Genomic DNA, 13,696 nt, shown 5'->3' with positions numbered 1-13,696 from the left:
AATAATGTCTCCTTGATACCTTCAGAATACGAACCGGCTTGACCACCGGCATCAACGACGGCCGTTTCAATACCGATACTCTTCTGATTTTAAAACGTCGCTCCCGTCACGATGTCGGACGACGTGAAGCTAGTTCTTCACACGCCAAGGACAGAAACTATACTGGTGACAGTGGCACACGCTTCTTTATCGCCGGCACGAACTTGCACGGTTCGCCATCGTTTCTGGCCACTGATAAGAGTGGAGGCCAGCATCCACCAGCTGACAAACAGCCGATTCCACCCCAAACAGCGCTGTAACGCATCGGAGCGGATTAGACAACGGAATGTGCTGTTGAATGATGGCTTATTCATCGTGGACTCGCATGACGGGCAGATCCGGGCACCGTGAGGGAATCTATTGGTCTAAGCCCGTTGGTTTGGTTTTTCTTTTATACACTTCACTTACTATACGTTTTTTATACGTTCATGTTTTGATAGACTACAACGGGCGGGAATGTTGATTTTTCTTTATGTTTTTATATGAACCCAGGCCACATTCATTAAATGATAACGCAGCGCAATCTTGTGTAATGGAAGAACGGTCGAACTACCGACAAAATTGAATTCAACGGTTTTATGATCAGTATTCTTTAAGTTCAGGGACATACTTTATAGACCAGATGCAAATAATGGGGATTTGAGGGAAATGTTGGGAGAAGTTCTTCGGGATCAACGTCACATAAAGTACAAGATGATTACACCGTGCGGTGCAATGAACAGAGCGGTGTTAACCTTAAGACGCCATATATATGGCAGATAAGAACATCAGCATGGCAAGCCGGTGTTATGCTAACAATTTGCAATCGCAGCCAAATGCGCTTATTCGAATACCGGAGAATAGTTCATACACGAAAATCGTGCAAACGTTTTTGTGTAATGCAATCTGCTACACTCGACCTCTCGGTACAGTGATTGATAGCTTATTACAAGTGCGATGAACTGTGTCTATCAACGATAGGATTCCTTTCCTATAGGAACTCTTGTGCTGCTGGGTTTACGCCGCGATTAACATGTTATATTCTTCTATTTTTCAGTAACCAAACCACGCCGTACCATTCGATTGAAATTAGGCCATGTGTACATAGCCTAGTTACATGCCGTCATTTAGTTCTGATTTTAAATCCAGTTTATGATAAGAGTATGTTCGATAGAGCCCTTGTATTACTTGATGCTGGATCTTAGCAAACATTCTTCTTAGGTAAATCAACTCATTCTGTTGCCATTGTTCTTGAGTCCGCCCCTTGGGCACTTCAACGTCCACCGTTGTTGGTAACATAATACGACGGAACATTCCACCGCAAAACGAAATGGGAAAGATTTCCCATTTGTCGATCCTACCGTCCAACCAACCAACGTCGTCGAGCGTGTCGAACCGAATGTAATTAACGTGGATCACTTTGGCACGTGCTGTCCCGCCGTGTTTCCGTTGGTAAACGCTCCGGACGAAGAAATCATAAAAGTTCTTTCACTCTTACGCAACAAAATCCCTGAGGTTCAGCGTGTGTTTGCTTTACCGTAAATCTTCCTAAAAAAGAACTATGCAGCCCCAACCCCGCGGGGTCACACAATACATTCCAAAAATATTCTACTCACGAACGCGTGAACACCATGAGGAAAGTGCATATGAATAATAGCAACATATGTTAATGGTTCTGGGGATGTTAAGATTTTTTACTGTTCCGTGAATGCACACTGATCGTTGAAAGATTGATCGCTCCCCATAGATTGCATCGGGGGCGCTATGTTTACGTTTGTAGCAGAGATCGTACGCCAGCGTACGGTATGTGTGCCGCGACCAAGAATACACACGATCAAGCGTCGCTAAACACTTGGCGTCGAGAAGTGATTATCGGAGTAATTATCTAACTTTACTCGTTGGTATCACACAAGCAATGAGAAAGCAATTTATTGAAGGTCTACTACACTACAACATCAGCTGTTCATTACACTTGATCACCATGAAAACACTACATAAACCGTGAAATAGAGCGTATAGATTTTTCAACACAAACCGGACTACAACAGGGGACAGGGTTTGTTCTAGACGGCACAGTTGGAACGACCGTAATCCTTTGCGGTCGGAACAAAACTGTACGTGTTAACGCGAAGTATTGCAATCGTGCCGGCATTTCACGCCGGCTTGAAGTTGGTTTGAGTTTCCAGCAATTGAGGGTATTTTAATTGGGAGGACGGAAACGATACGAACTGTCAGATTTCTCGTCGCGGTCCCATACAAAAGGTAAACAACACCTTTGAAAAAAGCGAAAAAATGGCTAGCCGCGTCGTTTCGTTTCCGCGCATCGTCTCGACTCGTAGGTGGCGTCGTTTTGGATCGTAGAGACGGCCAGCCATTTTTTCGCTTTTTTCAAAGTGTTGTTTATCTTTTGTATGGGCCAGTGTCGAGAAGTTTATCGTTTCCCAATCGTGATACCCTCAAATATTTTGTTTATAAAAGCGTGGAGTTCAGTTCGCGTTGAAACCGGATTGAAAGAGCCGCCAGCTGTTATGAATCGTCTTTATGCTTTTTTAATTTCCTCAAAAACTAGAAAAGATAGATGGATCTAGAAAAAAGGATATATGGCCTTAGCAGCCGGTCCTTTAACATTAATAGAGGTCTATGTCACCAGATTAGCTTGCGAACGCCCAGGAAGCTGGATTCAATAGCCCTACTGGTGTAAATCCTCGACGAAGAAGAAGAAGAAGAAAGAGCCGCCAGCTGTTATTAATCGTCATTATGCTTTTATAATTTCCTCAAAAACTAGAAAAGATAGATACATCTTTTGTTAGACAAAGTTGTGTGTTTTGAAAAGTCCTTTCATTTAAGTGGTCACGTGAGAAAATCGGTTTAGCGATAATCAAGTTATTAGTAGATTTAACTATTTCAGCATAAAATCCCAAGGTTGTGTAAACATAAACAAACCGCGAACACTGCAGCATAACAGGTGTAGACTCCTACGCCGGTACACGCGGAACGTTATTTACCAATTGTTTGCGCTTCGTGTGCTTCGTTGTGTGTGTAAATTTTCCACCTTGCTATCAATTGTTATCTGACCGTTTCTGGTTCTTAAATGCGGAACAATCTATAAAGTGATTCACAAAAAAAAGGGTTTCTTGTTGGATGAAGGACCGCACCGGCCACGACATAACTGTTGATGTGGCCACATTTGTGAAGGCAGCCGCCGGTTTGATGTTCGCCAGTGAAAGAGGCTAAGAAGAAACCGCGCAAATAATTGATCAATTGTGCCTCTCTGGTCTCATCAACGCAACTGGACTATATTTAGTCACCCTCGATAAGGCGCGATAACGCCCAACGAACTCTGGTCACACGCTCAACCCATTTACCAAACCATTTCAGTTGGTAGCATACCCGCGCAGTGCCTGGATACTGAAGTTAACTGTTAAACGGACCGGTGTGAAAGTAAAAGTTCAGCACGATGGCGAAACCTGCACCGAAACTGAGTGATATATCGATAAAGTTCACCGAGGAAACGCTAGATGAAATCGTGCGCAGCGCTGGCGGTAAACGGTGCACCGGCTGGAAGCTGCACGACTATGACCTCACCAAGGGAGATGCGTATTTGAGCGAAGTCTACCGAATCCAGCTGACCGGCGAACCGGCCGAACCGGACACCGAGCCGATGGTGGTGAACGTTTTCGTGAAGACTATTCCGAAGAACGTGGGCCGGCGGAGCACCTTCCGGTCGGCGGATTTCTTCCGCAACGAAATCAACTTCTACAATGTTGTGCTGAAGGAGTTGTACGGGTTTCAAGAGAAACGAAAACCGAAGAACCCTTACAAGGACATTGGCAGGTATTAATGCGGTCGGTTGGTGTAATAGAATGAGTTTTTTTTTCTAACATAAGAAATTTTTTCATCTTGTTGCCAATAGATGCTACGTAGCGTATTCGGACGGCGTAAACGATTTCGTTGCGATGGAGGATCTCGGACAGTATGGCTTCGGGACGGCTTCAAGGTAAGTTGCACAATTCTGCCAAAAGCGAGTTTGTAAAGTGTCATTGTGTACATTTAAATCTTACATCAAATATCTATGGCCAAACGTCCGCACGGTATCTCCATAGCCTTTTTTTTAATTCAAAATTTTTCCCTCCCCCTTTTTCGCTGTTCCTAGAGCCGAGGGTATCGGGTTGGAGGATTGCCTACGGTGTATGCGCTCGCTGGGACGCTTCCATGCCCTGTCCCTTGCGCTGAAGGACCAAGAGCCGGAACTGTTTCACAAGCTCGTCCAGCACCACGTGGAGGAGACGTACTATTCCGCGCGCCTTAAATCGTGGTACAACAACTTCTTGCAGGTGCAGCTCGACATCACCCGCGATGCAATTGCCCGCGAGTGTCCGGGCAGTGACATCGAGCAAAAGGTGAACAAATTTTTCGACTGCGATCTGTACGACCACATGGTCTACCTAACGCACACGCGCAACCAGAACTCGGTCATCAATCATGGCGACTGTTGGATGCCGAACTTCATGTTCCACGATAAGTCGTCCGACGTGCGCGTGGTTGACTTTCAGCTGGCGCGCTACAGTTCGCCGGTACTCGATATCTCCTTTTTCGTGTACTCGTGCACCAGCCAAACACTGCGGGAGGCCCACTATCAGGAGTTGCTCGAAACGTACCATGGTTCTCTGACGGACCTGCTGCGTGACCTCGGTTCCAACCCGGACGAAGTTTTCCCATTCTCGGAACTGACGAAAGAGCTGAAGCAGTACGCACGTTTCGGCTGTGGAATGGGAATTGAGTCAATTCCGTTTTCGTTGCTGGACGAATCGGAAGTGCCGGATCTGGATAAGATCACCGGCGAAGATTCTGTACCGATCGAGAAGATTTGGATTCTGCGCCCCATTCAAAGCCAAGCCGGGCGGCTTCGGTTAATCGACATGTTCCGGCATGCCATTAGCATGGGCTACTTGGATTGAGTTGCTAATGGTTGAGAGGGTATTATTTTAATTTCACGAATTTAAAAGAAATGCTTGATATTACGAATCTGCAATAAAAATACCTCAAAGGTAATGATATATTCAATTAGAATATTCGTGTATAACATCTCTCAATTAGTTCGTTTTTAAAAATTAGTCATAGTTCAGTCTGTAACGCCTGTGTTACTACATTGCACACGTCGGTACATGGGATATTAGTTTTACCAACATAAGAAAAAAGTGCGGATTCCATTTCACTTCTCTTCTCATAGCTTTCACCATCACACGTTATCGTTGCTACCATTCTGTTTAAATACTATTTTCATACCCCCACAAAACATTTTTCGTATTGTAGAGCAGAAGGAATAGAGCTATCACAATGCCTTCAATGCCTCCGGTCGCTGGGTCGCTTTCACGCTTTATCGTTGGCGCTTAAACACCAACAACCGGAAACATTTCGGACAATCGTCGACACGATTCAGGAAACATACTACAGTGCAGCTCTGGAACCCTGGTATCGTAATTTCATGCAACGACTCGTGGCTATTTCGAAGGACGCCATTGCCGTGGAGAGTGCGTCCAATGTGTACGAGTTTCCGGCAAACTTAAAAGAAGTTACTCAATCTTTCCTCGATAGTAACATCTACCATATGATGGCGGAGCTCACGCATACGCGCAACCAAAACTCTTTAATTACTCACGGTGACTGCTGGCTACCGAATTTCCTCTTCCGGCCCGACAGTGTCCGGATGATCGACTTCCAGATGGTACGTTATGGGTCTCCTGCGCTCGACATTATCCTCTTCGTTTACACCTGTACCGATCAAACTATGCGCCAGCATGGATATGATGAAATGTTGACGGCATACTACCAGAGCTGTTGCGATCATCTCGCCGATCTCGGTTCCGACCCGGACGTAGTGTTCCCACGCAGTGAACTGTCGAATGAGTTGGAGCAATTCGGACGATTTGGGTGTGGTATAGCCGTGGAATCGATACCGCTTTCACTGTTGGATGAAACGGAAGTGCCAGACTTGGATAAAATCGAAACAACGGAAGCTCTTCCGCTGGAACAGGTAATGACGGTGCGAAACATCAAGACTTCTGCAGGTCGGCGTCGATTGTTAGACGTGTTCCGGCATGCCTACGAGTGTGGATACTTGAAGTAAAGTAAGCAGAAACGAAATATACCATTTATATTGATTGCAACCTATCGCTTGTTACCCGAAAATAAAAATTAAACATTCCCCCTCGTTCAGAGTTGTTCTACATGCCGTTCATTTTTGTTTTTATTGACGACAAAAATCGTAGTAGTACTGCGACAGTGTGTTTTCTGTTTTTCTATTTAATTTTATTCATGTTTTATCGATTTATTACTCAACGAAAAAGTTTATTTTCTGTAGATACTGCTCGCTTTGCCATCGTCTTTTGCTTTGAGTTTTACCTTCGAGGTTTGCGCCTGTTTTTCTGTTAGCCGTATAATGTCTTCGTCAACAATACTTATTTTAAAGAGTGGTGTAATAGTACGTCATTCTATTTTTACAACATCCTCGCTTGGTTTGCAGATTGTTGACGTGACTCTCTGCTCATGGTAAGTTTTTTCATTTGCTGTATTTTTATTTCTTTTTTTTTTGTTTTTCCAGCTCACCTTCGCATCTCAAAAAACTCGCAGAAAAAAGATCCTTATTTTTTAGTTCATCATGAAATTAGTGTACGCAAATTGTTTTCGGCTTTAGCTTTACCCCGTACACCGAAAAGATGGGTCGTTTTTCTTGAGACAAAAAGTTGATTTACAATTACTTATAAGTTTGTCGTCAAATCAGTCCCATCGGTTGTATGATGATCTAGCACATAATAGATTATATATTTCTTTAACAAAACTTAGATATCCTATGTTTTATCCGGATCCGGTACAGAGCAAGGAAAAAGAAAAGTTGCACTGCTTAAATCACTGCAAACAAGCTTAGTAATCGTGCCAACGATGCGGGTTAAGAGACTGCTGTTAACTACTAGTTAGAGACAACAGATACGCTTTGAGTTTTAAATTACGTGCGATGGAAAAATGAATTTAAAGCTGCAAGACATTTCATGAAAAGTTCGCCCTTTGCACTTTACAATTATTCCTACGTTTGAACATTATATCTACTCCCTGTGTTTCTGGTGTTCAATTCTGTCGATTACAGGGACTCAGCGCTGACGGGGAATAAGTTTTATCTTCTCAAAGTGTCGAGCTTTGAGCGCATCGTTTTCTTATTTCTTAATTTGAAAACAAAAAACAAAATATACGATGAAACTTAAAATTACGTACAAAAGCAACATTTTTGCTAGTATATTACGATTTCCCATAAAAAAAACTGATTAGTGTAAGAGGCAGAGAACCATAGCTTCTAGAGCGATAGACGAAACGAGCTGCAGAACGATATCGTCACACTTCCATGCACGTTACCGAACACGTGTTACTGCTACATTTTGGTAGTGTAAGCCTGAGACATTTTTTAAACCAGCAAATCTTTACCATACAGTGAAAGATCATCATTCGCCCACACAGTTTGCTCCATAACCGATCAAATTAAATCTCATGAAAAGTGTGAGTTTTCCTACCACTTTTATCTGCCTATCCGATCGTTCCTCGTAAATTTGATCTTCTCGGTGCAATAATAACGTTGAAGATGGAACAAACTAAGAAACGGGGTTTGAAAAGTCGAAGCTCAATTCATTCGGCTAACGGCCGTAGATTTGATGTGCTATTAGCTTTGTGTATGTTTTGTGTACATAATCATTATTTTTAAATAATTACATCTTACCAAGAGGGTGCAATATCTGTGTAGTCAGTATTCAGTAATGTGTGTCTTATGATAGCAAAACAAAAATTCTGCTGGGCCAACGCACTTGTTTTGTTACCTCGTCCTGCTTCGAGGATCTCGAGAAGCGCTATCTGTTTGCTTGTTGGTTATAAGTCTTGTATTAATTTTAGTTTTTTATTATCATAATGTTTGTAATTCACCACCTCACCTCCTGGGTCTCACATCTTTTGCCCTCGCACGGGATGTAATGATTAAATCGTAGAAAAAAGCTTACAAATCAAAGCATATAAATTATTTCTCGATCGATCTTCTCATGTCGTATTAGCTTTCCTTTTTTATTATTTTTCTTTTGTGTTAGCCTATTCCACTTTGCGCACAAATTTAGTTTTCCTCTTGTTGCCGCTTGGATTCAACTGTGCAGTTTTGCCTATGTCCTAACACCTCTTGTCAGTCACCTTTTCTTCGTAAATTCTTTCTCGCATCAAGCCATGATTTATTTTTCGCTATTGCTTTCATTTTGCACGATAAGTGAAGATCTTGCCTAGGGAAGGAAAGGGAACGTCATAGAGATATCTATTTCTTCCTCAATCTTAAGGTTATGTGTAGTTTAGATCGCGTTTCCGCTTTAGTGATAGCAAATGAACCAATTGTTTGCTAAACTCCTTATAAACGTCCTTCCCAGATCTGAGTCATCGTACATTGTTTTCCATGAGTATTCGTGCGCGTTACATTTCTTCATTTTACTCACAGCGAGGTTTTACCTCATTTAGCAACTCTAGGGGGCTATTTTTGTATTAGTACCATTTTCTTGCTTCTTTTTTATTGAGTGTTAAGTTTCCCCTTGCAGGTAATCCCCATCATCCCCTACGTTTGGCGATGGCCGGCAGCTACACAGAGACAAATGGGCGAGTGGGTAGCATTCTTATTCAATGGTTGAACAGGAGAAAAAAGACGATGGCACGAGACAATATGCCGAGATACTGAAGGATTTCGTTAGTTGAAATAGTCCGGTGGCAACGGAAGGGAAGCGCATCTTCCCGTAATCTGCCCCCGTGATTCTGTTGGGTTCAAAAGCGTCGAAAACAACAAGAGATTTCCCAGATTATCGATACAGTGGTGGAAAGAAATAATACACATGAGCAAACTGTATACTTGGTAGTAAGAAGATACATTTTATACATACACAACAATTCGGAAGTGTACAAAATGGAACGTTACAACGAAAAAAAAAACCCATCATAAACGGTTATGCTAACATGTATACTTAGTTCAAAAAAAAAAAAACACGCGCGCCCTCGAACGAACACACACACAGCGAAAGGACATTCGACAATCCGAACCATTGATCCGGGCACGGGTTCTCTTTTCCGGCGGCATAACCCATGGGAAGAGAAAAACTCGTGACATCGTGATAGCGCAGGTCCGCAGGCACGGATCTAGGCTGTATGTTTAAAATTCATTTCATTTAGAACAGTTGGGGACAATATGAGTTTTTTTTAATATAGGAGCAGCCGGTAACATTCATATGCATTTCGGCATTTTTCCGCATCGTATCTTAAAAAGGTTTGACAGACGTTTGATAGTAGGGCGTGAGTATGATTTCGAATTAGCATGTTTCAGCTATGACCCGCTAGGCAGCTCGAAATATCGTCCTCAAAACGTCCTCCGCGCGAACAAACGTCCTCCATTTTTGTATGGGGATGAAACAAAAGGAGGACGTTTTTCGAGCAATCGTCCTCCTTGTCCTCCTCACCATACAAAACTGCTCGATGTTTGTGTCATGGAGGACGTTTTTGAGGACGATTTGCTCGAAATTGCCTAGCGGGGAATATTGGATCGTAGCAATTGCATAAGGATGTTTTGTGTATGTTGATGTGTGTGTGTGTGTGTTTGGAGCTTTGCTGTTTCTCTTCCGTTAATTTCTGTTTATATGCTTGTTTTACGTCCTCTGCTAAACGATCTCTAATGCTTCGTTTCCTTCGTGCTTCCCTTTATTTCTACTGGTCGGCGGCAGTAGCGGAGGATGCGTTACTGCTGGCACTGCCACCGCCGCCACCGCCACTACCACCCGCACCGCTACCACCTTCCGTACCGCTGCCCTCGCTGCCGACACTATTGGCATGCTTTCGCGAACTTTCGGCGCCAACCTTCTCTTCCCGTGGTCGCGCATTGCCGAAGATGGCCGCGGCCTGCTTCGTTTCCGCCAGCGCGTTCAGCGGTGCATTCACCGAGCGCGGGGCCAGCTTGAGCCGGGGTCGTTCCTCCATGTTGAGGTTCGGATTGGAGGGTGGTGTGTAATGCTGCGGCGGCCCGTCTTTCCTCCGATCGTTGTCACGATACTGATTACTGCGGCCATAGTTGCCGTACCTATTGTCGTCTCCGCTACCGGAGCCACTACCGCCGCCGCCGCCGCTACGGCCTCCTCCGTATCCGTCTCGATCGTTGTATCGACCACCGCCCATACCACCACCACCACCACCACCACCGCCGCGACCATCTCGGTCGCCATCGCGACCCCAATCATCTCGACCGCCTCCATCGCGTTCATCGCCGAAGTTTCCATACCTCCCTCGGTTCGGTCCTCGGTCAGCTGTAGCAGAACATCGGAAAGAAAAGAAGCACCGTTAGTTTATTCGCTACAGTGATTCGCCTTTGGAAGCGACCAATTAGGGAACGCAGAAACAGGAGGTGCTTCAGAGGCAATATCACATTATTTCGCACGATTGAGTTTAAGTGCAAGACAAAAAAAAGGATGAAATTAGGCGATCTACAGCAAACCTAAAACTACGGAGAGAGTACATAGTAAAAAGATGGTTGCTTGCAAATTAAACTGAACCGAAAAAAGTGTACTTCTAAACGATAAACCTAAAAAAGGCACGGCTGCCTTAAGTTCCTATCTAAGCTATGTTGTTAAGGAAATAGTACTTTCTTCTTCGATAACAATTCCCTCAAAAAGCTACATTTGAGCGGAAAAAAGCTACATTCATGCAGAAGGTGCAGTTTCTAAAACACAACCATAATAATAGAACAGTATTGATTGACTTGATCGAAGCCGGGCGGTTCGATCGAGCGACTTTACCGTTATAATTATTGGATCGTCCACCGCGGTTTCTATCGTAATCGTTTCTGCCATAGTTATCATTACCGTAGTTTCGATCTTGGACACCTGGCCCTCCACCCGCGCCCATGCTACCCGGCCGGTTGTTCATCGGCGGAGGGCCGCCACGGTTATAGCCGCCGCTACCGCCACCACCGCCGCCGCCACCACCACCTCCGGGCCCGCCACGATTCTGTTGTCCGCCGCGTTTATTGAATCCTCCACTGAAAGAACGAAACACACATAAATATAATAGTTTCACGGTTTTACAATATCGTAAGGTTCCAAATCAAAAGATCCCATTCTGATCTCATATCGCAGCCGAACGACGAGCGAAGAACGTTACGTTTCTAAAAGCACAATCGAATTGTACATTGATACAATTCATTGATAAGGTTCGCATCGTGTTATCGATATAATCACAGTGAATGGGAATTGTATAACACCGAACAAGTGTTATCGTTTAAATGGCATGCAAAGATTACTTTCGGAAGCAACAACCGAGCAAATGCGTTTACAATACGAACCGATCGTTTTTCTTTTGTTCGGCAATGTCGATCCGCAGCGGTTCCGGGCGCTCGTTTAGGACAATCATACCATCCAGCTGCAGGACCTTCTCCAAGTCGTGCAACGTATCGAACTCGACGTAGCAGAATCCTTTGAACACGTCCGTTTCTTTGTCCTTTACCAGGCGTACGCTCTTCACCGCGTAATCCTTAAAGATTGCGTTGATGTCGCCCTGCACGATTCCATGAGGCAGATTGCCGACGTACGCCAAGTAAGGCGGCTCCGTCGGTAACGGTTTACGGGCCCGCTCCCCACCATACCTGTTGCGAAATGGAAAGAAAGTGTAACGGGTGAAAGGATGGATAACAGATGTTGGCCACGTAGGGGCAAGAGGACGATTAACATTTAAATTAAGTAGGGGAACACTAGAAATGAGCATAGGGACTGTACAGGTAAACTGCCATTTTTGTCAGAAGTGGTGTGGTTAGTGTTTTTAGAGGCACCCGGCATCATCCCTTGCCTATTTTTAGGAAGTTTCCGCATCTTGTTGGTCGTTCATTAGAGACCCCGGCAGGAGCCTTTCTGAGGCAATTCAATGAGGCTTATTTGTTTGTATTTAACCAGTTTGCGTACCATTTGATAAGGACTCTTTACACAAAAATAACTTTCTCAAACATCCAATTCGGTTCGGAAATATTCATAGGTGCACTTCTTGTGATTTCTATTCTGAGTTTTGTTGGTGCATTACTTTGCTACACCCGAAAATGCTACTTCCGTCCCATGTTCCGGCTAAACGCCGTCAATTCCTCAGTACCACCACACAACCGCAACCCACAATTGCACCGTAGGGAGACATCACCACGAGTTTCGGTACCAGAAGCGGTGTTTCGGTATGGTGCCTCCAGCACTGATCGGGGACCGCTTTTGGAACACAATTTGATCACACTGGACAGCAACGGGAATAATCCATCGAAAGCACACATTTCGCACTAAATTTCACGCTATTTTACTGGGGAAAATGGAATGTTTAATTTACCTGTTATCGTACGTTCTTCCGGCCATATTTGCTATTAAATAGTGTTGGTTATTTGCTATTTAGCTCTTTGCGGGAGAAATTTTGACGATTTCGCGAGAGAATTCTCAATTCGTGAGAGAATTCTGAGAGAGTGAATTAAAGCGCATATTGTCGCGAGTTTGGAAAATACCTTTTCGGTGCGGTGTAGATTTTTTCTCGCTGACTTGACGTTTCGACCCGAGGTCGTTGTAGCTAGCTGCCGCACGTGGAAATACTACATTTCGTAGAAAACATGCTCGTATCAGAACTGTTTACTATTGTTTTTTCATTAAATAACAAGTAAAACAGTTAATAAGGCCCCGACCTTCGTTTTTTCGGTCAGGGCTACGCCTCTTGTGCGACGTTATACCTGAGTATATGCAATAGGTGATACACCAATTCATTAATTTTGACCTAGGAGTATTTGAACCATCGTGTGTACCATTAATTTCGGCATTGCCGACGGACCACCCATATTTCTCAAAATTATAATAAACTCTCTTTTTCGGTAGACTTAGCGCAGTCCTATCGCTGCGCTCGCTGCGGGCGCGCTGCCGTTTCAAATTCATTTTTTCGGCCAAATTCATTGGGTCATACTGGTCATCCTGTGTAGTACAATTTACACGGTAACTTAATATGTAAAAGTATATTAGCCTGCATTCAACATCCACTGCGTGATTAGATAAACCGTTATAATTTTTTAAGCTAACTGTTAGCGTTCAAATATTCGAAAAGAATACATGTGTCGTTCTTTGCATAGCTTCAGGGGCAAATGAAAACTAGCAGGAAGAGGATGATCTAGGCCGGAGCCTCATTTAACCTTTTACCCATTAATTTTTACATTTACTCCACCTACCTAAGCACCACCCTGTACTGCGGTGTAGAAAAAATATCCTTTTCTGGCATGTGCGAGAAATACATCCCTTATTTTGACAGCTGCCGGGGAGCTGTCAAAGTTGAATCTAGGGATGGTAGCTTTGAAGGTTCGTTCGTTAACGAATTCTTTTGCGAATTAATTAAGAAAAGCTCCATGTCCCATTGGCAATCCATTGGGTCAAGTTGTCTAGGTACTATTAATTTGTCGAATGTGCCAATTTAATTGAACATGTGTGTCTTTTTGGAAGAAATCTAGTTGAATTGGACTCGTAGAAACTAGGTCCGAAGAACGGTCTGAACCCGTTGCCGGGCACAACAATTGTCAAACCGCACGCGCTAGCACATGCTTTCTTGTGTCAGAAACGTGTGAGAATCCGGTGTG

General features: G+C 43.9%; 3 protein-coding genes across 3 annotated transcripts; 2 read left to right on the top strand and 1 right to left on the bottom strand.

The window, feature by feature from the left end:
* The first annotated feature begins 3,475 nt into the window (after positions 1-3,475).
* Positions 3,476-4,991, top strand: LOC131289437 (uncharacterized). The gene is made up of 3 exons (XM_058318694.1): positions 3,476-3,852; positions 3,932-4,015; positions 4,172-4,991. The coding sequence occupies exons 1-3, from the start codon at positions 3,476-3,478 to the stop codon at positions 4,974-4,976; spliced, it is 1,266 nt and encodes a 421-aa protein (XP_058174677.1). The 3' UTR covers positions 4,977-4,991.
* A 78-nt stretch (positions 4,992-5,069) lies between these two features.
* Positions 5,070-6,145, top strand: LOC131289431 (uncharacterized). The gene is made up of 2 exons (XM_058318687.1): positions 5,070-5,095; positions 5,332-6,145. The coding sequence occupies exons 1-2, from the start codon at positions 5,070-5,072 to the stop codon at positions 6,143-6,145; spliced, it is 840 nt and encodes a 279-aa protein (XP_058174670.1).
* A 3,467-nt stretch (positions 6,146-9,612) lies between these two features.
* Positions 9,613-12,446, bottom strand: LOC131288928 (eukaryotic translation initiation factor 4H-like). The gene is made up of 4 exons (XM_058318109.1): positions 12,421-12,446; positions 11,405-11,704; positions 10,860-11,101; positions 9,613-10,370 (listed from the first exon to the last, which is right to left on the bottom strand). The coding sequence occupies exons 1-4, from the start codon at positions 12,444-12,446 to the stop codon at positions 9,778-9,780; spliced, it is 1,161 nt and encodes a 386-aa protein (XP_058174092.1). The 3' UTR covers positions 9,613-9,777.
* Positions 12,447-13,696: the final 1,250 nt, after the last annotated feature.

This window comes from Anopheles ziemanni, chromosome 3 (genome assembly GCF_943734765.1).
Source record: "Anopheles ziemanni chromosome 3, idAnoZiCoDA_A2_x.2, whole genome shotgun sequence".
In the NCBI taxonomy this organism is placed as follows: Eukaryota; Metazoa; Arthropoda; class Insecta; order Diptera; family Culicidae; genus Anopheles; species Anopheles ziemanni.
The sequence above is the reverse complement of the archived record's forward strand: the minus strand, read 5'-3'. Positions and strand labels throughout refer to the sequence as shown.

Coding starts and splice junctions, on each gene's coding strand:
- LOC131289437 (XM_058318694.1), top strand. CDS start 3,476: ATGGCGAAACCTGCACCGAAACTGAGTGATATATCGATAAAGTTCACC. Junction 3,853..3,931: donor CCTTACAAGGACATTGGCAG/GTATTAATGCGG, acceptor TGTTGCCAATAG/ATGCTACGTAGCGTATTCGG. Junction 4,016..4,171: donor GGCTTCGGGACGGCTTCAAG/GTAAGTTGCACA, acceptor CGCTGTTCCTAG/AGCCGAGGGTATCGGGTTGG.
- LOC131289431 (XM_058318687.1), top strand. CDS start 5,070: ATGATATATTCAATTAGAATATTCGT. Junction 5,096..5,331: donor TATTCAATTAGAATATTCGT/GTATAACATCTC, acceptor TTCGTATTGTAG/AGCAGAAGGAATAGAGCTAT.
- LOC131288928 (XM_058318109.1), bottom strand. CDS start 12,446: ATGGCCGGAAGAACGTACGATAACAG. Junction 11,705..12,420: donor GGAAGAACGTACGATAACAG/GTAAATTAAACA, acceptor ATTTCGCAACAG/GTATGGTGGGGAGCGGGCCC. Junction 10,371..10,859: donor ACGATCCAATAATTATAACG/GTAAAGTCGCTC, acceptor GTTCTGCTACAG/CTGACCGAGGACCGAACCGA.